This window comes from Cervus elaphus, chromosome 32 (assembly GCF_910594005.1).
Source record: "Cervus elaphus chromosome 32, mCerEla1.1, whole genome shotgun sequence".
In the NCBI taxonomy this organism is placed as follows: Eukaryota; Metazoa; Chordata; class Mammalia; order Artiodactyla; family Cervidae; genus Cervus; species Cervus elaphus.
Window position 1 is genome coordinate 44,013,686 of NC_057846.1, and position 25,448 is coordinate 44,039,133.

Sequence of the window (25,448 nt, forward strand, 5' to 3'; positions counted from 1 at the left end):
TGCAAGCGGATTCTTTACCAACTGAGCTACCAGGGAAACTCTTATGGCGTAAAGCAAAGAGCAAGCGCCTCTTGATGCAAGTGAAAGAGGAGAGTGAAAAGCTGGCCTCAAACTCAACATTCAAAAAACAAAGATCATGGCATCCGGTCCCATCACTTCAAGGCAAAGAGATGGGGAAACAATGGAAACAGTGACAAACTTTATTTTCTTGGGCTCCAAAATCACTGCAGATGGTTACTGCAGCCATGAAATTCAAAGACTCTTGCTCCTTGGAAGAAAATCTATGTCCAACCTAGACATCATATTAAAAAGCAGGGACAAGCTCTTTGCTGCATCTACTGCGAGAATGAAGACCATTCTCAGCAATCAGACTGTTGACATCCCAGAAAATGTCGACATTACCTTGAAGGGATGGACAGTTATTGTGAAGGGCCCCAGAGGCACCCTGCGGAGGGACTTCAATCACATCAATGTAGAACTCAGTCTCTTTGGAAAGAAAAAGAAGAGGCTCCGTGTTGACAAATGGTGGGGAAACAGAGAGGAACTGGCCACTGTTCGCACAATCTGTAGTCACGTACAGAACATGATCAACGGTGTTACACTGGGCTTGTTACAAGATGAGGCCGGTGTATGCCCACTTCCCCATCAACGTTGTTATTCAGGAGAATGGTCCTCTTGTGGAAATCCGAAATTTTTTGGGTGAAAAATACATACGCAAGGTTCGAATGAGGCCAGATACTGATACGCAATGTTCAGTATCTCAAGCCCAGAAAGATGAGTTGATTCTTGAAGGAAATGACATTGAACTTGTGTCAAATTCAGCTGTTTTGATTCAGCAAGCCACCACAGTTAAAAACAAGGATATCAGAAAATTTTTGGATGGTATCTATGTTTCTGAAAAAGGAACAGTTCAGCAGGCTGATGAATAAGATCTCAGTGATCCTGCTGCAGAAACAAGACAGCAGGTGGTTCTATGGACTCAGTTGTGATATTTTAAAGAGACAATAAAAACTCTTGATTTGAAAAAAAATAAAATAAAAATCAGGGACAATACTTTGCCAACAAAGGTTCACCTAGTCAAAGCTATGGTTTTTCCAGTAGTCATGTATGGATGTGAGAGTTGGACCATAAAGAAAGCTAAGCATCGAAGAGTTGATGCTTTTGAACTGTGGTGTTGGAGAAGACTCTTGAGAGTCCCTTGGACTGCAAGGAGATCCAACCAGTCCATCCTAAAGGAGATCAGTCCTGAATATGCTTTGGAAGAACTGATACTGAAGCTCCAAACTCCGATACTTTGGCCACCTGATGCAAAGAACTGACTCATTGGAAAAAACCCTGATGCTGGGAAAGACTGAAGGCAGGAGGAGAAGGGGACGACAGAGGGTGAGAGATGGTCATATGGCATCACTGACTCGATGGACATGAATGTGAGCAAGCTACAGGAGCTGGAGATGGACAGGGAATCCTGGCATCCTGCAGTCCATGGGGTTGCAAAGACTCGGACATGACTGAGCGACTGAACTGAAGTGATCTGTATGTCATTCCCAGCCACCTAATTTGTCACTTCCCCTAACGTTCCGCCTTTGGAAACCATAAGTTTTATTTCAAGATCTGTGAGTCTATTTCTGTTTTCTAAATAAATTCATTTCTATCTTTTAAAATTAGATTCCACATATAAGTGATATCACCTGATATTTGTCTTTGACTTACTCCATTTAGTACAATAATCTCTAGATCCATTCCTGTTGCTGCAAACGGCATTATTTCATTCTTTTTAATGGCCGAGTAATATTCCATTGTATATATGTGCGACATCTTTATTCATCTGTTGATGGACATTTAGGTTGCTTCCATATCTTAGCCATTGTAAACTGTGCTGCAATGAACATTAGGGGGCATGTATCTTTTTGAATTACGATTTTTCTCTGAGTATATGCCAGGAGTGGGATTGCTGGATCATATGGTAGTTCTGTATTTAGTCTTTTTAAGGAACCTCCGTACTGTTTTCCATAATGGTTGTATCTCCATGATGGTTGTATCAATTTACATTCTCACCAACAGTGTAGGAGGGTTGGCATTGGTTTTTATGGTATTAATAGAAAATTTCTCAGCAGTGAGAGCTGTTAAACACTAGAATGGTTAATCAGTGGCAGCTTTAGAAAATCTTTTCCTGGAGATTTTTTTTTAAATCATGAAATAGATTCACTATTTGCCTAGGATTTCCTGTGGTCTCTCTTAAAACCATTGGAATGTATTATGCAGGCATCCAAAATCTGTGTTGTTTGATTTGACTCAACAAATATTTAGTGTTGGCTTATTTGTGACCCTGGGCATCACTATGACTGAATTCACACCAACTGTTCCTGTCCTCAGGGTGCCTTTCTTCCAAGGATTCCCCATCTCAACTAATGACACTTCCATCAGCGTGGTTGCCCAGATCAGAAACCTATGAATCATCTTTGATGCCTACTCTCCACACTACTCTCTCCCAGTTAGTTTCAACCAGGATCTCTATCCTTCTACCTGTCACTGGGATTTGTTAACTTCTCTCCACTTCCCCACCCTGGCTGCAGTCACAAGTATCTCTCCTGTGGATTACTGCAGTATCTAAGTGACCTCCCTCCCCCAAGCTTGGCCTTGCCTAAATTCATCTGTAAGCACGGTGTCTCTGAAATGGAAGTCTGAAGGCCTTTCACTCTCCCACTTGACCTCCCACAGTGGGCTCTCAGGCTCCTGGAGAGACAAGAGGCGGGTACCTTGAGGAACATGGCCTAGACCTCCCTGTGCGTTTGAATCCCAGCTCTGCAACTCATCTCCTTACGTGACTTTCTGCAAGTTACTTACACACTCCCTGAAGCTTTCTCAGCTGTAGAAAGGGGATCAGAACCATGATTCATCTTAGGGTAGCTGGGAGGATCAGAGGAACCTGGGTCTTCCTCTCTTCCATGAGCCTTTAACTTTGGAGTCCCCCGACTCTAGGCCTCTCCTCTCTCTGTGCTCACTCCCTGAATCATCTCAATGGTCCCATGACTGACTATCCACATCCTGATAACTCCAAATTTATGTCTCCAGCTCAGACCTCTCTGCCAGACCTTAAACTCATATATTCTTTCCAACATCTCCACTTGGATGGCTACTAAAGGTGCAATGCTTTAAAACTTAACAATTATGACATGCAAACTATTCTATACAGAATAGGTAGATAACAAGGTCCTACGATATGGAACAGGGAACTATACTCAATATCCTGTGATGAACCATAATGGAAACAACTATGAAAATGAATGTCTATATATGTATGCTGCTAAGTTGCTTCAGTCGCATCTGACTCTGTACGACCCCATGGACTGCAGTCGCCAGGCTCCTCTGTCCATGTGATTCTCCAGGCAAGAATACTGGAGTGGATTGCCATTTCCTTCTCCAAGCTATATACGTATAACTGAATCATTTTGCTGTCCAGAGGGGATTTACACAACACTGTAAATCAACTGTACTTCAATAAACTAAATAAAAGCAAACAATTATTATAAAACTCACAACCACTTGGCTCTTACTTACCCACCAATCTCATTTAAGAAAAAAAAAATTCTGCACTCTTTATCCCATTCCAAGTCAGCTAAAGTTAACTCTCTCGTGTCTAGAGCTTTCCACATGTACAGAGCACATGTACTCTGCTCTTCCACCTTGATGGAATCCGTCAGTATTTACTTTTCAAGTGTTAGTTTAGATGGACTTCCCTGGCTCTAAGTCGACTCCTCCACTAGCAATGCCTGCCCCCACGTGCTCCTTGCTCATCACACCATTTTTGTGTTATTTTTTTCATTTGTTTAAATCTTTGATTTGTTTTTCAATATCTATTTATTTGGCTGTATTGGATCTTAGTTGCAGCACATGACATCATCACACAGGCTCTTTAGTTGTGGTTTACAGGCTCCGAAGCATGCGTCATTAGTTGCTTCTTGAGGGCTTAATTGCTCCGTGGCATGTGGGATCCTAGTTCTCAGGGATCAAACCCACATCCCCTACATTGCATGGCAGATTCTTAACCACTGGACCAGCAGGGAAGTCCCACAGCCTTTTGTAATTGCTTCTCATTTGTTTTTCCAGCCAGGCTCTCTGACAAGAGACTTGGCCTGTGATGTTACTCATTGCACCATCCCAGGCATGGGGCTTGGCACATGGGAGGCTCTTAGCAAACATTAGCTCAGTGAAAGAGTGAAAAACGCCTGCAGTGGTGACAGCATCTCTGCACGTTAAACACACACACTGCTTAACAACTGTGTGTAACCGCTTCATAGCTAGTAACCACTCTAACACTTTTCTAACTTAATCCCCACAACCACCAACGTAAGTAGGTGCTATTACTGTCTTTATTTGAAAAGTAAGGAAGCTGAAGTTTGGAGAAGTTAAGCTACCTTCTCAAGGACATAGCTGATAAGTGTTGGAGCAGGATTCAAACCCAGGTAGTCTGGCAGCAGATCCCAAACCTAATAGGATTCCTCATCACGCAGCCATTTTGAGTTGGGATTGTCTCTCCTTTTTAGCTCAAAATTAGCCAAATATCTGCCCTTAGCAAGTATGGCAAAGAACAACCCACGTCACCTTCAATAAATATTTATCATCGTCCCGCGTCAGAAGCTGCCACTCGGCAGGGCACCGGCCTCCTCGTTCAGGTCACAACCATCATCACCACAGTTGACCATCTTATTGAACATATCCAATGTCGAGGCGCCACCGCAAACCCTTTCCACATCCCATCCCGCATAACAAGTAAGTTTTCGTTTAACAGATCTTGAATCTTTTGACTTCTATCGCATGTTTTTCTGGGTAAGCCAAAGTTAAATCATCAGCGATCCAATGCAATTTGGAGAAATAACTGCCCAACCCTCTCATTTTCAGATCTGGGAACTGGGACTCTGAAAGGTGAAGGGCCTTGCCCAAGGTCGAGCAGGTGGCGGTCCAACTAGGGCTGGAAGAGGCCTTTTGGATTCAGCTCCAGAGCTCTGGACAGGGCGCTGCACAACCGATCACATTTCCTCTACTCAAGGTACGTAAGTGAAAAGGCACCGCGTCTCTTTTTAAACGCACTTGTTTAACGGAGAGCAGTTATCGCTAGGTAGAGAGCAGTTACTGCTGCTCACGGCTCATCATCTATGATATGCTGTTCCGTACATCGTGCCCTGGAAGTCACACTTCTCCGCATCCTTTTCCTGGCGTATCCCTCGGTTACGCAGGTGGCTTCGCAGCGCGCCGGAGCCTTTTGTGACTGGGTGATCAAGAGGAGCCAGGAGGGCCGCAGGCGGTTGGCGACAGCCAATCAGGGCTCAGAGGCCCGGAGCTGCACCAATCAGAGGTTACCGGAGCCTGAGCCAGGGCCAATCGGGAGCTCGAGCCCGAGAACAGGGCGCGCGGCGGGCCGCGGTCAATCAGAGCCGAGGACGAGGCCCAATCGGCGGCCTGCGGACCTGGGTAGCGGGCGTGGGGAGGCGGGGCCTGTCCGCGCGGCCGCAAGGTGGGCTCCGCGAAGAGCGAGCGGGGTAAGGAGCGCGGACCGCCCGGGCTGGGGTGGGGCTGGGCGCGCGGCGGGGGCGCGGGGTCACGGGATGCGGCCGGAGCGACCCTCGGAGCTGTATGATGCCGCGGGGAGAGGCGAGAGGCCGAGTCCCGGGCTGGGGAGGTGGCCACTCTGGCCAGAGGGGTCGGAGGAGGAGGAGACCCTGTTGCCACGACGACGCAGGTGCGCGGACTGGCGACCCTTCTCAACCTCGAATCCTGCATCCGGTGGACACCGGCTCCAAGCGGCCTCCATCCTCCCAAGCAAAAATAACCCGCTTTGGCCAGCCGCCTCTGCGCCCCCACAGCCGGGCTCCCCGCCGCCCCCTCCCTCTCGCAGGCCTGTCGCGGGCAGAGGGATTAAGCTCGCCCTGCGGGGCTTTTGGTTAACAGCAGGCCTTTGCCGTTTGACCACCTGGACCAGCTGGGGTCCAGCGCGGCCGCCTCGTTCCGGGGACTGGCATTAGAGATGCCGCCGCCTGAGGGACCTGGGGGATCCCCCAGAGGGATTTTTTTTTTTAAGGCATCTAATATAGAGCCTTGTGCATAACAAGGACTTAAGAGAATGGGGTCTGACCGAGTAAATAAAGACCACAATGACAGCTCCATTCCGCGGATCAGAGCTGTCCAGTAGAAATAGGCAGCGACCCACACACTATGTAATTTTACATGTTCTACTAAGCACATTAGAATGTTATATCTTGTATTTATCCAGTATATCCAAAGTATCAATATTAAATAAATCAGTAAGTTAATATTAATAATTGATTTAATTAATTGATATTAAATTATTGGTAAACAGTCTTGAATTTTAAAATTTTTTTCTTTTATATTGGGTATAGCTAATTAACAGTGTTGTGACAGTTTCTGCTGAACAGCCACACATATACATGTTTCCATTCTGCCCCAAACTCCCTTCCCAACCAGGCTGCCACATAACATTGAGCAGAGTTCCATATACTGTACAGTGGGTCCTTGTTATCCATTTTAAATATAGCAGTGTGTAAATGTCCATCCCAAACTCCCTGTTCTTCCCCCTACCTGTTCCCGCCTGCAACCCTAAGTTTATTGTTTCAGTGAGTCAGTCTTTAAACACAATGCTTTTCCATATAAAGCCTTCAAAATCTGGTGCATGTCTTCTATTCACATCTCAGTTTGGACCAGCCACATTTCAAATGCTCAATGGCCCCGTTTGGCCAATGGCTACCAAATAAGATGATGCAAACATAACCATTTCTTATATGTGAGTTGTCGCCACATACAGGGCACCTCTGTGTTCTTTGAAGCCTTTTTGTATACAAGAAGACAACTGCTGTGCAAGGAGGCAGCAGAAACATGAGGCAAGGTCTCTTTTTCTCCAGGAGCTCCCAGTTCACTTGAGAAAGTAGACACTCAAGAATTAAGTCGATTTTTAAATGAATATGATTCAGACAGTATTAAAGATAACTGTACAGTATATAATTAACTGACAAATGAGATGGCTGTTAATTACCCTTGGGCATCCTAGGGAGGGAGACTTCTGGCTCCTGCAGTGGTGGAAGATTGAGTCTAGTCTTAAAAGATGGGCAGGAAAGCTTGGGCTGCTGGACCGATGCGGAGGGGGCTTTGGTTGACTGCAACTAACCATACCTTCTCTTATTTTTTAGAGCTGAGCATTTGCAGAGGCTTTCAGACTGGAAAAGACTCTCCTTGCTCACTGACGGCCTCCACCATGATTCACAGTCTCTTCTTGATCAACTCCTCTGGAGATATTTTCCTGGAGAAACACTGGAAGAGTGTGGTCAGTCGTTCTGTTTGCGATTACTTTTTCGAGGCACAAGAGCGAGCGACGGAGGCTGAAAACGTCCCTCCGGTTATCCCCACCCCGCACCACTATCTCTTAAGTGTTTACCGTCACAAGATCTTTTTCGTGGCTGTGATCCAGACGGAGGTGCCGCCTCTGTTTGTCATTGAGTTCCTCCACCGGGTAGTGGACACGTTTCAGGTGTGTGAATGTGAGGAGGTTCATCCATGGACCTTATGAAGTGTCTTTGTAGTTTTGTTTCCATGGTTTTCAGCCTCAGTTAAGGAGCTAAAAGGGCTTCCTTGATAGCTCAGTTGGTAAAGAATCTGCCTGTAACACAGGAGACTCCGGTTCGATTCCTGGGTTGGGAAGATCCCCTGGAGAAGGGATAGGCTACCCACTCCAGTATTCTTGGGCTTCCGTTGTGGCTCAGCTGGTAAAGAATCCGCCTGCAATGCGGGAGACCTGGGTTCTATCCCTGGGTGGGGAAGATCCCCTGGAGAAGGGAGAGGCTCCCCACTCCAGTATTCTGGCCTGGAGAATTCCATGGACTGTATAGTCCATGGGGTCGCAAAGAATCGGACATGACTGAGCAACCTTCACTTTCACTTTAAGGAACTAAAAAAGAAATCATAAATCTGACATTGCTCACTTCCTCTCCCATCTGATAAGATTCTTGTTTCTGTTTATTGAATGGGTTTTATCTTGAATGACAGACTGTACAGTTTTGAACCTGTGGCCTGAGAAAGCCACTCTACTTAGTATGATTGTATGAAGTCATTTCAGTTCTAGAGACTGGAATTGTCCTACGTCTTGTTCACAAAGCTAAGGAGTTTCAATTTTTTTTTTTAAGGCTTTTGTCAGGTTGGTTTATTTATCTCCCTTGGTTCTTGTATCGTCATAGCAAAGATTTGGAATGGCGGGTTAATTATAGCTCAAGCAGGCAGGATTTCTCAGCTCTTGTCTTGTCATAGCAAGGATTCGAAACAACAGACTAGTTTCAGTTCAGTGACAGCTCAAGAAGACAGAACTTTTATTAAACCGACAGCAGAGATAGTCTGCTCCTGAGATGTGGGAACAGACCAACCCCAAAGGATAGGCTCGATTTTTTTATTTTTATGGCAAACTTGATGTTAACCATTGTGAACAGCATTGCTTTGAGTTGCATCAAAAACTGATGCGTGTGGAAAGATTTTTTTTTTTTAAACTAGAAGAACCTAAATAATGCTTGTTTCATTCTCGCTGGCAGGGGTAATTTGGGAACCCACCCTTCAGCTTGAGTTTGTGCTCATCCACAGCATATGAGTAACAGAGATGGGCCTTGTTGCAAGCTTAGCACTTCTGTAAAACTTAAGGGATACATTTTCCAAGATGCAGTTTTCACTTGGAGTTTTTCCTTCAGGAATAGATTTGGAGATCTTGGGGGCACTGGGGGGCTGGTCGTGCCAGGATGTCAGCACCTGTTACAGGACAGGATTTCAGGCAGCCTAGACTCTGGATTCAGACAGTGGCATCCTCTCCCTAAAAGAATTGCTCAACCTCTCATGGTTGTGGTTATTTGCATAACTCAATGATACATGAGAATCAAGGGTCCTCTGGTTTAACTTTTGTGTCATGTGAAGTCCGGAATTAGTCACATGAATACAGACATTGTGGGACTGGAGAGGAGAAGGAGGACCCAGACCTTCTGACAAACATTAAAAAGCAAGTCAAAGAGTCCTTTCATTTGCTCTTATAAATATATGGTCACATGTTTGGAACAGCTTTCATCCAAAGAATGAGCATATATTTAATTCCCCCCCACCCCTGCAGTCTTTCTGGTAGTACTCTTCTGGGATTCCTGTGGCATATTAGTTCCTTCCCACGGTGAGAACCTGAGAATTATAAACCCCAGTATGTGGAAGAAGCAGACAAGCCCAGCAGTTATGATCTTCAGCTGCTCAAGCTGGGCCTTGTTAGGATTTCCACACGGGATATTTCACCCCGTTAACCATCGCTCCATATCTCTATAGAGATGTTATGTAACTTGTTGCAAGAGAGGAAGTGAAGAAAGTTGTTTAATCTACTTGGAACCACAGAGGAATCGGGGTAAACAGTGAAGTGGCTGCTTTAGAAGGCTGGGACTTCACAGCTTGCCAGTTTGGAAGGATCTGTTAGAAGTCTTTAAATGGACGCAACCTGATTTGAATGTCTTATGTGATGTGTGTTCTCCGGCTTCTGTTCTTTCTCTGGTGCTGGGCTGTGACCGAGGAACCCCTGCCGTGGACGTGCACAGGTGTTGCTGTAGCAGTGTCCCTTTCCAGCTGCTGACTGATAAAATCACATTCTCCCTGATTTAGAAAATCAAGGGAGGTGTTTTTAAAAATCTGTTTTATTGATGTATGGTTGATTTGCAGCGTGTTAATTTCTGCTGTATAGCAAAGTGAATTCAGTTATATATATATGTATATGCACATTTTTTCATAGTTTTCCACTATGGTTTATCACAAGATATTGAATATATTAATAGTTCCCCGGGCTGTACAGTAGGACCGTGCTGTTTATCCATTCTCCATATAGTAGTTTGTATCTGCTGATCCCAACCTCCCAATCCATCTCTCTCACCTCTCACCTGCCCCTTGGCAGCCTCTAGTCTGTTCTCTGCGTCTGTGAATCTGTTTTTGTTTTGTAGATAAGTTCATCTGTGTTGTATTTTAGATTCCACATATAAGTGATGGTTTGGTCACTAAGTTGTGTCCGACTCTTGCAACCCCATGGACATAACCTACCAGGCTCCTCTGTCCATGGGATTCTCCAGGCAAGAACACTGGGGTGGGTTGCCATTTCCTTCTCCAGTATAAGTGATATCATATGATATTTGTCTTTCTCTGTCTGACTTATTTCACTTAGTATGATAAGGTCTAGGTCTATCCATGTGGCTGCAAATGGCCTTATTCTGTTCTTTTTTTTATGGGTCAGTGGTATTCCATTGTATAGATGTACCACATCTTTATCCGGTCACCTGTTGATGGATACTTAGGTTGCTTCCATGTGGCAACCATTGTGAATAATGCTGCTATAAACATAGGGGTGCATGTGTCTTTTTTGAATTACACTTCTGTTTGGGTATTTGCCCAGGAATGGGATTGCTGGATCATATGGTAGTTCTGTTTTTACTTTTTAAGGTACCGCCATTCTGGTCTCTGTAGTGGCTGTACCAATTTTACATTCTCACTGACAATGTAGGAGGATTCCATTTTCCCGAGTGAGGAGTTTTATTTTTCAAAATGAAATCACTCATGAGGAGGACATGTGTAGCTTTTTTCCCCCCCTTCATTTTTTAAAGAAAAAAAATCTTTTTGTTGTAGAAACACATTCCTGACTCCTAAGTGCTCTTGGATATTGGACTGTGTCTGATAGTTGACATCATTCTGATGTAATTTAGGTCACCTCTGGAGTCTGTGTTCAGTTTTGGATGTCATCATTTGAGGAGACTATTAGAAAATTAGGACAAATTCAAAGAAATGGCAAGAAGGTGAAACAATCTAGAAACCTTACGGTAGCATGAACAGGAGCAGGACCAAACAGGGAGTTTGGCCCCGAGAAGAAAAATTGAAGGCAAATGTTGTCCTGGCCCTCTGATCACTGAGGGGCTGTTACGTAAACTTGTTCTGTAAGGCACATCTAGGAAGCAGGTTTCAGTTTAGCCAAAGAAAGGACTTTCTAAGGATCAGCACTGCCCATAAACAGAATGGACATTCTTGAGAGGGGTGCATTTCCCCTCGGAGGATGAATTCTTAGAGGACTCTCTGACCGTCTGAGAGGCCCAGCAGCAGAAGCACTGACCTTGTCAAGAAGGGCACGCCGAGCGCCGACAGGCCTTCCTCTCTGCATCATTTCCTCAGGTGCACCACAGTTTACATGGTGCTTTATAGTTTACAAAGCACCGTCATACATGTTCTCATTTAATCCATCATGCTTCATTGTTATGACCCTGTGCGTCCATGCATGGTATTATCCAGATTATACTACTAAAGATCTCGAGACCTAATTAGTTAGCATGAATTAATCTAGAAGGTGACAATTAAGATTATTACCCAGGCCTTCTGATTTGGAATTCAGTGCTTTTCCCACAACCCAGACAATTTAGTGTCTAAGTTTAGCCTTTCTTAATAAAGGGACAAAGTGTTAATTAGAATCCTAGCATCTTAGAAAAAGGGTGATCTGAAGAGATTTTCTGGTGTGCTAGCTCACACCCCTCATTTCATTTCTCTCTCAGTTCTTATTTGCTCCATGAATGTTGAGGATTAGCACAACAGTAAGAGTTAAAAAAATTTTGGGGTCCAGTGTACATTGTATCAGGTATTATCATTTCACATAGTTCTTTCAAATTCATGTTCAAAACCATGTAATAGTCTAGACTCAGTTTTGTATTCTTCATGTTAGTTAAAGAAACTAACCCAAAGGGATTAAATGACTCACTTTAGTATATGAAAGAAGTTATTAGTGATACTTGCGTTATAATCCAATCTAGTTTTCTTTCCACCAAACTGGGCTGCCTAAGAGAACCAGGGTTATGCTTCATCCCCTTATTGTGGAAGAAGGTCCCAGAAACGCTGTGTAAACACACGTGGACAGGACTCGATAATCTCTGGGTGCATTCCTTCACCCATCGCAGTCTCTGAGTGATAAATGTATACATGTACTGTGTTTGCATCAGGATTATTTTGGAGTCTGTTCAGAACCAGTGATAAAAGACAACGTGGTCGTGGTTTATGAGGTGCTGGAAGAGATGCTCGACAATGGCTTTCCATTGGCTACCGAGTCGAACATCCTCAAAGAACTGATAAAGCCGCCCACTATCCTTCGGACCGTTGTCAACACCATCACAGGTACGAGGGGGGCCCACAGGAGGTGGCCGCCGTCCTGGGTGTGGCTCAGTCCTGGGTTGTGCCTTGTTTCGAGTGCTTGTTTTGGGGGATCTCAAATGTCCAGGTCCTTTTCATTTTGTTCTTTGTAGTCTTTAGTATAATCTGAAATAAAATTTTTGTGTGTGTGTAGAAAATATTCTGATTTCAATGACAGAATAAACTCTTCTCCTTTTAAAAGGAATTTCCCCTGGGCTCCCCTTATGGTCCAGTGGTTTAAAATGTGCCTTGCAATGCAAGGGACACCAGTTAGACCCCTGGGCTGGGAAGATTCCACATGCCCCGGAACAACTAAGACCATGCCCCAGAACTGCTGAGCCTACATGCCCTAGAGCCTGTGCTCTGCAACAAGAAGCCATTGCAATGAGAAGCCCATGTACTGCAGGGAAGACCCAGCACAGCAAAAAAATAAAATAACTGAATCTTTAATAATAATCTTGTTTCTTCCTGATTACAGAAGAAGCACATGATTATTGTAGAAGGTCAGAAATACAGAAAAGCACAAAGAACATGAAATAAGCTCATAAGCACTTTTAACATACAGTGTATATATATTTTTTTGTCTTCTTTAGTGAGATGGATAATGTATGGACAGGTGGAATTTTTAAAAACGAGTTAGAATGCTGTTTTTACCCATGAAATTTTTATATCAATATGTAGATTACTGTCCCTACTGAAAGCCAATGCATTATTTAAGCTGCAAGCTATTGGGGAATTTGAGAGACCAAGTTCAGGTGACTTTCAAAACCAAAATGATATGATATCTGTTTCTCGGGTAACTTTTTAACCTGTATTCTGCCTGAGCAGACACACCAACTGGGGACAGGTTTTTTAATTGAACTAGGTTACCAAGATAGAAGTTGGGAAAACTATAATCTCTATTTTGGGAAAATTCTTCAAGCAAGCATGTAAATAGTGGATGAATAGAAACTTTTAGGGATGTGTTCTCTGGTTATTAGGTAATTGGTTACATCTAATTACAATACTCATTGTCTCAGGAAGCACCAACGTGGGCGACCAGCTTCCCACTGGGCAGCTGTCCGTGGTACCCTGGCGACGAACAGGGGTGAAGTACACCAACAATGAGGCCTATTTTGATGTGATTGAAGAGATTGATGCCATCATTGACAAATCAGGTTGGTACTTTCAGCCAGTTTACAGAACTGTGAAAACAGAGGCCTCTTTCAGACAGTGCTCGCTAGTTATCAGAATTATCCCCCGTTTAAGGTCATTCATTTAACTTAGTGTCTGCTTTGTCAAGCATTGTGTATTAGGACTGGACTGAAATATCATGATGTAGATGATGTGATCATACATGTAGAAACTCTAAAGACTCCAGCCTAACACTGTGAGAACTAATAAATGTAATACAGTTGCAGGATACAAAATCAATATATAAAAATCAGTGATGTTTCTATATACAGACAATGAACTCTCCGAAAAGGGAACTGAGAAAATAATCCCGTTTACAATAGCAACAAAAGGAATAAAATACTTAGGAATAAACTTAGCCAAAGATACTTACACCCTGAAAATTACAAAGTGTTGATGGAGGAAATTAAGAACAGATAAATGGAAAGATGATATATTTTCATGGATTGGGAGAATTAGTATTGTTAAAATGTTTGAAATATGCAAAGACATCCCCATCAAAATCCCAAATGCTATCCACACCAGTATCTCAATGGCATTCTTTATAGAAATAGAAAAAAACAAAACTCGTATGGAACCACAAAGACCTCAAATAGCCAAAGCAGTCTTGAGCAAGAACAAAGCTGGAGACGTCACAATTCTAGATTTCAAAATATATTATAACATTATGGTAATCAAAACTGTAAGGTGGACTTCCCTAGTGGTCCAGCAGTTAAGAATCCACCTGCCAATGCAGGGGACATGGGTTCGATCCTTAGTCCCGGAAGGTCCCACCTGCTGAGGGGCAACTAAGCCCTCAGGCCACAACTGCTGAGCCCATGTGCTGCAACTACTGAAGCCTGCACGCCCGGAGCCTGCGCTCCGCAACAAGAGAAGCCGCTGTGATGAGAAACCCATGCATCGTGACTGGAGAGTAGCCCCTGCTCACCACAACTGGAGACAAATCTGCATGCAGCAGAGAAGACCCGATGCAGCCAAAACTAACAAACAAATATGAAAAACAACTGTATGGTAAGGTCATAAAAACAGACATATACACCAGTGAGGCAGAATAGAAGGCTCCGCAATAAATCTGTCAACTCGTCTTCAACAGGCGTGCCAAGAACATGCGATGGGGAAAGGCTAGTCTCTGCAGGGGCTGGTGTTGGGAAAACTGGATGTTCACATGTAGAAGAATAAAATCACCCTTAGTCTCACGCCACACACAAAAGTCAACTCACAGCATATTAAGGACCTAAATGTAAGACCTGGAACCATAAACCTACTAGTAGAAAACATAGGAACAGACCTTCTTGACACTGGTCTGGGCAGTAGTTTGTTTTTGTTTTTGTTTTTGTTTTTTAAGATATGGTCCCAAAAGCAAAGGCTTCAAAAGGAAAAATAGACCAATAGGATTGTATCAAAATAAAATCCTCCATACAAGAAAGGAACCAGTCAGAGGAAAAAGACAGCCTACAGATGAGAGGAAATATACGCAAACCATATGTCAGATAAGAGGTTAATATCCAAAATACACAAGGAACTTACACAATTCAATATGGAAAAAAAACAAACAAACAGATAATCTGACTAAAAAAGTGGGCAAGGGATCTGAAAGCGGCACTAGTGGTAAAGAACCCACTGGCCAATGCAGGAGACTTAAGAGACGCAGGTTCAATCCCTGGGTCAGGAAGATCCCCTGGAGAAGGACGTGGCAACCCACTCCAGTGTTCTTGCCTGGAGAATCCCCATGGACAGAGGAGCCTGGCGGGCTACAGGCCACGGGGTCGCAAAGAGTCAGAGACAACTGAAGCGACTTAGCACGCAAAGGATCCGAAGAGACATACTTCAGAAAAGCCGTGCGAATGGCCAGCGGGTAAATGAAAAGGTGCTCAGTGTCACCAGCCATCGGGGAAAAGCAAGTCAGAACCACAGGGAGGTATCACTCGCACTTCACATCAGAAAGACAAAAGACATAGCAAGTGTCGGCAATGATGTGGAGAAAGGGGAACCCTATGCACTTGCTGGGAGAAATGTAAATTGGTGCAGCCACTGTGGAAGCTATAAGGTAAGGGAGTTAGAGAAGGCGAGGTTCAGAAAAAGAACGAGACCAGCACTTTACAGGAACAGATCACCTTTAATGAGGTGAGAAGGGGCAGCAGTCAGATTAGCAATCTGTCGCGCTTATCCAGGAAAAGAGTAAGTATATATAGGCATGTATGTGGAAAGTTACTGTCTTAAGGGGGCCTGTTCTTCTCCAAGGTTGTTCAGAGTAGTTATCTCTTAAACGACTGGGGCAAGGAATTTTGGAGATCAGCCAGAGGCTGGACCAGCTGGGAGCTGGGCATAATGTCCATTTTTTCCTTTGGGTGAGAGTTCTTTGTTTTGCATAGAATGGTGGGGAGGACCTGGAGGGGAGTTTTAACTCCAGGCTATTTTGAGCCATGTAACTTTCCTTCAGAAAGAGTATGGAGGTGCCTGAAAAAACTGAAACTCCCTAATAATTCAGCAGTCCCACTCCTGGGTCTAGATCCAAAGGAAATGAAATTAGTATCTCGAAGAGGTGTCTGCACTGCCGTGTTCACAGCAGCATTGCTGGCAGCAGCCAAGACACGGAAACAAAGTGTCTGTTGATGGCTGATGGATGAAGATGTGAGGCAGATATCCTCACACCCAGGAATATCACTCGGCCATATGAAGAAGTAAATCCTGCCATCTGTGAAAACATGGGTGAACCTGGGGGATGTGATGCTGGGTGAAGGAAGCCGAACGCAGAAAGACAAACGTGGCGTGATCTCACATAGAAAAACCTGCGGACCAGTGGCCGGGCTCACTTTATATGTGGAATCTGCAACAGTCAGGTCCATAGAAGCAGACAGTAGAAGGTGGTTAGACCTGGGTTCAATCGCTGGGTTGGGAAGATCCCCTGGAGAAGGGATACAGAATACTCCAGTATTCTGGCCTGGAGAATTCCATGGACAGAGGAGCCTGGTGGGCTACAGTCCATAGGGTCACAGAGTCAGACACGAGTGAGCAACTTCCCCTTCACCAGGAGTGGGGAGGACGGGAATGGGGAGAGGTTGGTGAAAGGTGCCAAGCTTCAGTTCTGCATGATGAAGTAGTTCTGGAGATTGAGCGCACAGCATGGTGACTACCGCCGTGTACTTTCTTTTCCATGTTATTGAGTGTAACTGACAAAATTGTGAGGCGTTCGGAATGTTCATTATGCTGATTTGATCTACACATACATTGTGAAAGGATTACCCCCCCAGCTAGTTAAATGATCACATCTGTCACCTCACAAGTATATTGTCTTCTTGAATTTACTAAAAGGGAAAGTTTTAAGGGCTGTCACCACAAAAACCCAACGAACTGTGCGAGGTGATGGACGTGTTAGCTTCATCATGGTGACCACTTCACAGGGTGTATGTGTATTAACACATCAAGTCATGCACCTTAACTGTGTACAGCTTTTATTTGTTGACTGTACCTCAACAACGCTGAAAAAAAGCCACAGAAAAGCATGATGCAGACCCGTGCTGGGCTCACATTTTCAGTGGTTTTATCCTCTCAAGTGAAAAAGCAACAAACTGATCTCTTGTTGATGAGATTTCCTTTTGGAAGTATTTGACTCTCAGTTGTCAGGGCAGAACTGAAGTTTAATCACTACAATTCAGAGAGTCGTCGTCTTTTCTGTTCATTCAGAGAGGTTAACACAACTACAAGTCCTTAGAGTGTGGAAATTTACAGAAAGTTCTCTTCACATGAGCAAACTCACTTATCCAGAAAGTGCTTACGGAGAATGCATGGTGCTGTAGCTGAGCACCAGGTGGTGGGCATGTGATGGTGACTAAGACGGAGCCTGTGGCTGCAGGAAGCTTCTGAAAGTCTAGTGAGGGGGCGAGAAAGGGAAAGAGAGGTCCCCTCCCACCCTTACCTAAGTATAAAGCTCATGAATGCTTCATCAGGAGAATGAGTAGGAGTTAGTACAGGCTGCACGGATCTGGGAGCAAAGCAGGTGCAAACACTTTCAAGAAGAGTGAAATATTGTTGGGAAATTAAGTATCTCAGGATGACTGGACTGAGACACATAAAGAAAGAAAAGTAACTGATGAGGCTTTAAAACCAAGGAGGCACAGCAGCTTTTCATATTATCCCCAAACTGGAAAGGCCCCCAAATGTCCATCAGTAATAGAAAAGATGAACAAATTTCAATGTGATCATACCAGGAGAAGGAGAAGAGCAAGAAAACCAGAAAATAGGAGGGGTTAGGAGAAAGGAACACTTGAAATAAAGAAGTGGTCGCAGGGGCTGCAGGAGAGAGAGCCTGTGAACTGAAGACCAAAGTGGCAGTTCCATTTGGCATCAGAGCTCCTTGGGGGCCTGTGAGGTGAATATACTGTCCATGGAATTCTCCTGGCCAGAATACCGGAGTGGGTAGCCTCTCCCTTCTCCAGGGGATCTTCCCAACCCAGGGATTGAACCCAGACCTCCCGCATTGCAGGCAGATTCCTTACCAGCTAAGCCACAAGGGAAGCCCTTGGTGCCTGCAGGGAGAGCAGTTTCTGATGTGAATTCAGTGTTCTGAACCATTGGTCAAGATAGCGGTGTTGTGTTTGATTCTGGCAGTAGCCTGAAAGCTCCTCCGGGCTAACAGTCTCACCAGTCTTTATCCCCGCTGCTTCATCAGAGTGCCTTGTATTTGCTACGCAGTGGATAAAGGTTTGCGAGGACAGATGGATTGGGTAGATGATTCGGATGGATGGATGGACAGAAGAAAGGAAGGAAGAATGGGGGAGGGGGAGGAAGGAAGGAAGGAAATGGGATGGGAGGGGAAGAGAGAGCTAAGGAGGGAGAGAGAAGTTAAGTTAGTTGGGAAGGACACAGAGGGTCTCACCTTCTTCCTGTCTCATCCCGTCTCAGGGTCCACCATCACTGCCGAGATCCAGGGAGTGATCGACGCCTGCGTCAAACTGACGGGAATGCCCGACCTGACGCTTTCCTTCATGGTAAAATCCTGGGCTGGAGATTTAGTCCCTGGGAAATTAGATGCTTCTGGAAGGACAGAGCGGCAGGAGAGGAGGGAACCAGAAGGGATGGTCAGGGCCAGCCGCAAAGCTCACGGGCAGCCTTGGATTGCCCTGAGTAACAGCAGAATGTGTGCATGTATTTTCGTGAAAGCAGCGCCTAAGTTACTTTCCTGAAAGACGCGTGGTTCTAATTCCCACCTGTGGCTGTTGCTTGGTGTCGCCCAGAACCCCAGGCTGCTGGACGATGTCAGCTTCCACCCCTGCGTCCGCTTCAAGCGCTGGGAGTCGGAGCGCATCCTCTCCTTCATCCCCCCCGACGGCAACTTCCGCCTGCTCTCCTACCATGTCAGCGCGCAGAAGTAAGCGGCTCACGTACCTGAGGGTGGAGTGCGTGCGTGCGTCCGTGCGTGCCTGCGTGCGTGTGTGCGTGCGTGCGTGGTTTGGAAACAGTATCCACAGCGATGGAGATCTCAGGCTCTGGAGTTACCTGGGCTCCAGGTAACTAATCAGGTAACCTCAGGTGAGTTGTTTTTCCTTTCCATGTCTATTCCCTTATCTAGGAGAGCTGAAGTAATGAAAGTAACACGTAATGAAGTAAGGGGCTTCCCTGGTGGCTCGGTGGGAAAGAATCTACCTGCCAGTGCAGGAGACGCAGGTTCAATTCCTGGGTCCGGAAGACCCCCTGGAGAAGGAAATGGCCACCCACCCCAGCATTCTTGCCTGGGAAATCCCATGGACGGAGGAGCCTGGCGGGCTATAGCCCACGGGGTCACAAAAGAGTCGGACACGACTGAGCGACTAAACATCAACAGTAAAGTAATAAGTAACTTGAAAATAGTAGAGGTGCCTTGTTATGAGGGTTACATAAGAAACTCTAAATAGTGGCTTCCTCACAAAATAAGTGCTCATTACGTTTGCTGCTGTTTGTTTTGTTATTACTGTGTGCCTAAACAGGAATGTTTTTTTCCTCAGATTGGAATCTGAGAACACCCGTATTTCAATCCCTTTCACCCCCCAAAAAAGCAGTGAATGGTACTGTGAAGAACCATACGATTCAGTCATTTGGGGTCGTGAGCATTCTCTTTACTGTGGACTCTTGAGTCCTTTTGGGGGAAGGGGTAGAGTAGATGTGTAGACTGAAGAGAGCTTTGGACCTGTCAGCCACTGAGGGCTTCCTGTGGGATTCGGAATAAATAATTTGGGGAAACGTCTGAGTGCTTGAGAGCAAAGGCTCTGGAATCAGAGTGCCCGTACTTAAGCCCCACCTGCAGTACTGATGATACATGACCTTGGCAAGTTACTGAATAGTTAACCTTGGTTAAGTATAAGGACATCAGTATTAATGACATCAGGACAGAAGCAATGCCTGCCTCATACTCACGGGGAGGATTAAATGAGTCATCGAGGGAAAACCTGTAGGGTCGTGCTGGCCCCAGGAAGTAGGACTCCACAGACGCCAAGGATGGTTGCAACTTTAGCATCACCCTGTAGTTTCTCTGTCAGATCATGCCGACCCCATCCCTTAGGGGGTTTTGTAAGGATCAAGTCAAGTTAAAAGCACTGTCATGAATTTGTAAAAGCCCCATGAGGTATGAATGTTAGTCTCCCAAGTGCAAATAATCATCGGTCACATGCAAAACATTAAAACACGGAAATGTGATTTCTGTTTGCCGTGCCTTTTTCTCAGAGTCCACCAAGTCTGCTCTTTGGTTTTGTTGATATCATTCTAAGAGTCATTGGAAGAGTTAGTTGACTTACTCGTCAACATCTTAGATTTACAGAAAGAAAACGATCAAAGACGTCCAGAGGGTTTTTCTCTGCATACTCTGTAAGACTAGGAAGGAGGTGAGGGAGGAAAAGCTGCTGGCAGAGCAGAAAAGGGAAAAGTGGCCGTCTTTCCAATATGTTGACGATGTGGGCTTTTTGCCTCCTCTCTTTTCCAGCCTGGTGGCGATTCCAGTGTACGTTAAACATAACATCAGCTTCCGGGACAGTAGCTCACTCGGCCGCTTTGAAATAACCGTGGGGCCTAAGCAGACCATGGGGAAGACCATAGAGGGGGTGACCGTCGCCAGCCAGATGCCCAGAGGCGTCCTGAACATGAGCCTCACGCCGTCTCAGGGGACACACACGTTTGACCCAGTCACCAAGGTAGGAGAATACGCAGGGGGCTCAAGTTGCCTGTGTTCAAAACAGCAGGAGCTCTGCACTACCCCTTTCTGTCTTGTGGAAGGGCGAGCTTGACCAAAGGGACGTGGTTGAGGGCACCGAGATAATTCACAGTAACAAGTAGCATTCTCTTCTGGGAAACCCCCAGGAGGTCATAAGAACACAGTGAACCAGGTCTCTGAGCTCAGGCGTCTCAGATGCAGTTTCCACCATAACTTCCTTCTTTTTTCTCTCTTTGGAGATGCTGTCTTGGGATGTAGGAAAAATAAATCCCCAGAAGCTCCCAAGTTTGAAGGGAACCATGAGTCTCCAGGCCGGAGCTTCCAAACCAGATGAGAACCCCACGATCAACCTGCAGTTTAAGATCCAGCAGCTGGCCATTTCTGGTGAGTGACGCCCGGCTTAGGGATTGGGGGGCGAGGGCCCAAGGTGGCAATGTCACAAAGCCCCCTGGCTGCTCCCTGTCCAGAGAGTTGGGTTTCATTAGCTGATATGTGATCTTTAGTCAGGTCTTTCCCAGCACGTTCCTGGAGGAAGTCTGTGACCCTCCATCAGTATTGGAGATGGAAGTGCTTATGAGCCGTTGTTGAGTCACCCTGGGGGTGCTGGTTGGCGGGGGGGGGGGGGGGGGTCCCAGGGTCTTCAGTACGGGGATATATCTGCATTCTCAGCTGGTGAGTGAAAAGAATTCCCCTCCTTTCCCCAAATTTCAGAAGATTTCACGTGTGCTGTGATCGTTTGGAACTCTCGGCTGACCTGAGTTATCAACTATAGTTTACACCCCACCACCCAGGGTGATATCAAGACTTAAGTTACCTCTCTGCAGATGTCTACTACATGCCAGGCACTAATTTAAGCTCTTTTCATCTATTTTCTTATTTAATTCTTAGACTGACCCTTGCAGATGGATAGGAGATGACTTCAGCTTTATATGAAGTTCTTGTTGTCTTTACCAATGGACCATGTCTAGTTTAAGTGATTAGAATTCGTTTAAAGGATAAGCTCTTTTCATCTTAAAATGCTTAATAAACTTTAAAGCTCTGAATAGTATAAAATGTTCTTTTCTTAGTCCAGTGAGAATATTTAAGAGGCACTGAAGAATTAATTCATCACTTTTCATCATTAGTTTATTCATTCAGTTATACCTTTATTTGATTATGAATTTCTTAATTTTGTTATTATGAATTTACATGTTCAACCCCATAACTTTGAGAAAAATCTGGAGTGGTCTTATTTTTCCTTACCCTCATCTCAGCCTGCATATAACTTTCTGCCCTTTCTACCACAGGGACAGATCTCTTCATTGACTAGCTTTTTATTGGAGCAGATTTTTATTTTTAGCCTATGTTCCAGGGGTGAAGAATCTGTTGGCTGTGTTTATGTGACGTAATTAAGTATAGGCTCCCAGGTGGCAGAATGGTAAAGAATCGGCCTGCAGTACAGGAGATGGAGGAGACTTGGGTTCAATCCCTGGGTTGGAAAGATCTCTTGGAGAAGGAAATGGAAACCCACTCCAGTATTCTTGCTTGGAGAATCCCATGGACAGAGGAGCCTGGTGGGCTATGGTCCAAAGGATCCATAGCATCCCAAAGAGTTGGAAGCAACTGAGCGACTGAACACACACATATTTTCTGATTCACAGTTACAACTTTCTCCAGCCCTTGGAGCTCTTTGAGTTGACGTGAATTAACCAGTTATGCAACCTGCTTCTTTGGAATAATGCTCACCTTCCTTCCTTGCAGGCCTCAAAGTGAATCGTCTGGATATGTACGGAGAGAAGTACAAACCCTTCAAGGGCATAAAGTACATGACCAAAGCTGGAAAGTTTCAAGTTCGAACCTGAAGCGAGAATTTCGCAAAGCGGACCGTCACGAACCCTTTTTCATTTCTTAACCTGTCTAGAAGTAAAAACCATCAGCCTGTCTCGTAGGTCCGTGCCCGCTCTGGACCCACCGGTTCCCGTTTTCCTTAGCCGTCCGTGCTGTGGAGCGAATCCAGGGAGACAGGGTCGCCAGGGGGCCGGGGCAGGACCCACCCACCAGCATCTCCAACCCAGTTCTCAGAGCAGAGGCGTGGGTCGCAGCCGGAGGTACCCGATGGCGTGTTGAACTGTTTGTAACTTCGTAACGGGGTTACCCCAGGAAAACACCAGCGTTTGTTACTTGTTTGGCTGTAATTTTCTTCAGCCAAGGGAAGACTTCTTTGTTTTTGTTTTTTAAGCTGGGCGGGGGGCGGGTTTGGGGGAGAATTAGAGCACGCACTTGGAAGGAAAGGAATGTTAGTGGAGGAAGGCATGGGGAAGGCATGGAGTGTGTGCATCCCCATTAAAGTGAAGAGAGAGGGGCACCCATCTCCACCCCCAGGAGGGACTGGGAGGAACGGAGTGGAGTGAGTTTCCTTCTGAGCCCTCTGTTTGTATACAAGCATAAAGATCTGTACATCTAGAAGTAAACTGGAAGCTTCTTTAATTGGAGCCCACCGCTGACACGGAAGTCCCAGCGGAGGGAGACTTTTCCCTCAGAGGCTAGGACGCCACTCCCACCAGCTTGCAGACGCTGAGGGCTGCCTGCCCGCTGCACCGGCCGCCCTCTCTGGTGAGAGGGGTCCCCGCCCACTCCCTGGGGGGGTGGTGGTCTCAAATACCTCTTTCCTTGACCTCATGCAAACAGCTCCACTCCTTCACAGAATTGCCACTCCCTGAGGAGAGTCTCAGAGAAGCCAGCTCCGTCGGCTCCAGGGCGGCCCCACGAGCCGCCCCCAAGGCCCAGCGGCTCCTCGTCCACGTCCATTGGGGGCTCCCTGGGGGCTGGAGCCCGACCCTCCCATCGACACGCTTTCCCATGGTCACTCTCAGCCAGACGCTGACAGGAGTCCTGGGGGCCGACCAGTAAGGACATTTCCTCAGAGTCTCTTCTGTTCTGTACCCCCACTGCATAATCTATTTATTAGCAATATATATTTAGCAATATATATCGCCATGTTTGTTTTTAAGACCACCCCCCCTCCATCTCTTCAGTCGTTGAATAAAACCAATGTTGTAGGAAAATGGGTCACGTTGGGCCTGTGCAGCCCGGTTCAGGAAACACGGCAGCTGAAGGTGGTCCGCAGGCCTCCCCAGCGGGAAACTTTCCATCTAGTTCAGTATGCCCATCACCCATTCAAATGTTTATAGATCAGACAGGTATTTAAAATTATAGTTTATGATGTGATACTGTCTTCTGCCCTGTGCATGGAGAGAAATGAAGACCTTGTGCTCTCCAAACCCTACAATTTTTCTCTAATGCCCTGTTTTCCAAGTACTTAGGTAGTGTGTTTTTCTTCTATAGTTTTCTCTTCCTCCTTCCTGGATTTGTTTTTTGCTGCAGAATAATGCTGCTTTGTGGTTTTGCTCTGGGGTCTGTTGTGCTGTGTCTCATAGCCCATCGCTCCAAAATTTGTCCTGGATCCCAGATCCCATTCCTACACCTGCCATGGCAGGGAAACGTCTCTGCCTGTAGGTTCCAGAACAACGGAACTACTACTCCTGAGGGCCCTGGAGGATTTCAGGGCTTCTTCGGTCACAGGAGACAACCCTTCTTGGTCCCTGAATACCCTTAGGTTTATAAGTCTAGCTGTCTTATTCCCTCCAGGGCAGCTCATCCTAATTTCAAGGGAAGAATTTAAGGAGAAGTAAAGTGCTGGAGCTGTGGGCCCCACAGACCATAGCAGGGGACACCCCCCCCCAAGCTGCAGACCCTTGGACACCCCCTCACCCTGGTGGTGTGTTAGCATAGCTGGTGCCGGGTGCCCCCAGCGAGCCGCTTGGTTCCACGTGTGTTTAACGTGCAGAAGCATCTTCTCTGTTTAAATCTTAATAAAGTTGAGTGTTACCAGTCCTGAGTGTCCTGAGTGTCTTATACTAGGAGCATGGGCGATGCTCTGCACACGTGCCCAGCAGAAGCAGGAAGAAAGACGCGAATTCAGGGGATCTCACTGCATCCGCACTTTCCAACCAGCAGACCCGAAGCTGTATATATAGTTTGGGTATGTCGTCTTGCAGGTCGTGAGAACAAAGGTCCAGATCAACCCAGTTATGTTCCCCAGGGTACAAAGGACAAAACCACTGAAGCTGCTGGTGTCTGTTCCAGCGCTTTCCCTGTCCCGGCCTCCCGTGCTACTTAGGTTGATTAATTCGGACGTGAAGCAGGGTGCAGGGGTCCTGGTTATCCTAATTGCAGTGAAGACTTTCTGGAGTCTCCTGGCATGTGTAGACGAGGGTCCTGCTCCCATATCTGACCTGTCTCTCGTGGCCGGGGGAGACTAAGACGAGGCCTTCTTTCTGCCTTCCAGCCACAAGTGTTGTCAGGGTGTCTTGCTATCCCATCCTATCTGTTTCAGTAACACATCTCTCTGCCTTGGGTCTGGCTGTTTCCTGAGCCTCACGGTGTGACCAGGCATGTCTTCTAACACTTGTACTTTCCTCTGTGGCCAGTAGGTGGCGACTCAGTGCCAGCCATGGCATTAATTTTTTTTTTTTAATTGTTAGGAAAAAAAATTTTTTTAAGGAAATTGAAACTCTTAAACTTTGCCTCAAGATCCCAAGTTTGTGAGTCTTTGACTTTTGAGGTTAGATGTGGAACCAAAGTTTATGATCCTCTTTTGACAACGTGACCTAAGATGGGAGTTCCAGGGGGAATGGTAGTTTCAATCGTTGGAGTTTCTCTAGGTCTTTACCCATTAAAGCTATTTGCACAATTATATGAGGATCTTTTTTGTTCTTTGGGTTTCTATTCATGTCTGATTTATTAACCAGCCAGAGATAGTAAAGCAGTCCTACTTACTTCCCATTATCACCCTCTCCTTCCCCCGACAGTCCCAGACGTTTTATCCTGACTC

The 25,448-nt window shown here is 45.8% G+C and overlaps 1 protein-coding gene and 1 pseudogene across 3 annotated transcripts; both read left to right on the plus strand.

Annotated features, from left to right (window-relative positions):
• Nucleotides 1-323: 323 nt before the first annotated feature.
• Nucleotides 324-15,215, plus strand: LOC122688072 (annotated as a pseudogene).
• On the plus strand, nt 5,421-24,448 carry AP3M2 (adaptor related protein complex 3 subunit mu 2). Of its 3 annotated transcripts, XR_006339319.1 has the most exons (10): nt 5,421-5,537; nt 7,200-7,537; nt 12,036-12,207; nt 13,242-13,379; nt 18,298-18,383; nt 18,630-18,763; nt 20,348-20,555; nt 20,815-20,959; nt 22,316-23,167; nt 23,259-24,448. XR_006339319.1 is itself a non-coding variant. In XM_043893888.1 (9 exons), exons 2-9 carry the CDS (start codon nt 7,265-7,267, stop codon nt 22,414-22,416), a joined length of 1,257 nt encoding a protein of 418 aa, XP_043749823.1. In that variant the 5' UTR covers nt 5,421-5,537; nt 7,200-7,264; the 3' UTR covers nt 22,417-24,448. The 3 variants fall into 3 exon arrangements, 2 of the variants coding, with proteins under 2 accessions (XP_043749823.1, XP_043749824.1); XM_043893888.1 differs by having other exon boundaries at nt 22,316-24,448; XM_043893889.1 differs by lacking the exon at nt 5,421-5,537 and adding an exon at nt 5,662-5,737 and having other exon boundaries at nt 22,316-24,448.
• Nucleotides 24,449-25,448: the final 1,000 nt, after the last annotated feature.

What these genes read in the sequence shown, in the direction of transcription:
- AP3M2 (XM_043893888.1), top strand. Translation starts at nt 7,265, where the DNA reads ATGATTCACAGTCTCTTCTTGATCAACTCCTCTGGAGATATTTTCCTG. An exon ending in ACCTGACGCTTTCCTTCATG is followed by an intron (nt 18,384 to 18,629) that starts GTAAAATCCTGG and finishes GGTGTCGCCCAG; the next exon opens with AACCCCAGGCTGCTGGACGA. An exon ending in CGTTTGACCCAGTCACCAAG is followed by an intron (nt 20,556 to 20,814) that starts GTAGGAGAATAC and finishes CTCTCTTTGGAG; the next exon opens with ATGCTGTCTTGGGATGTAGG.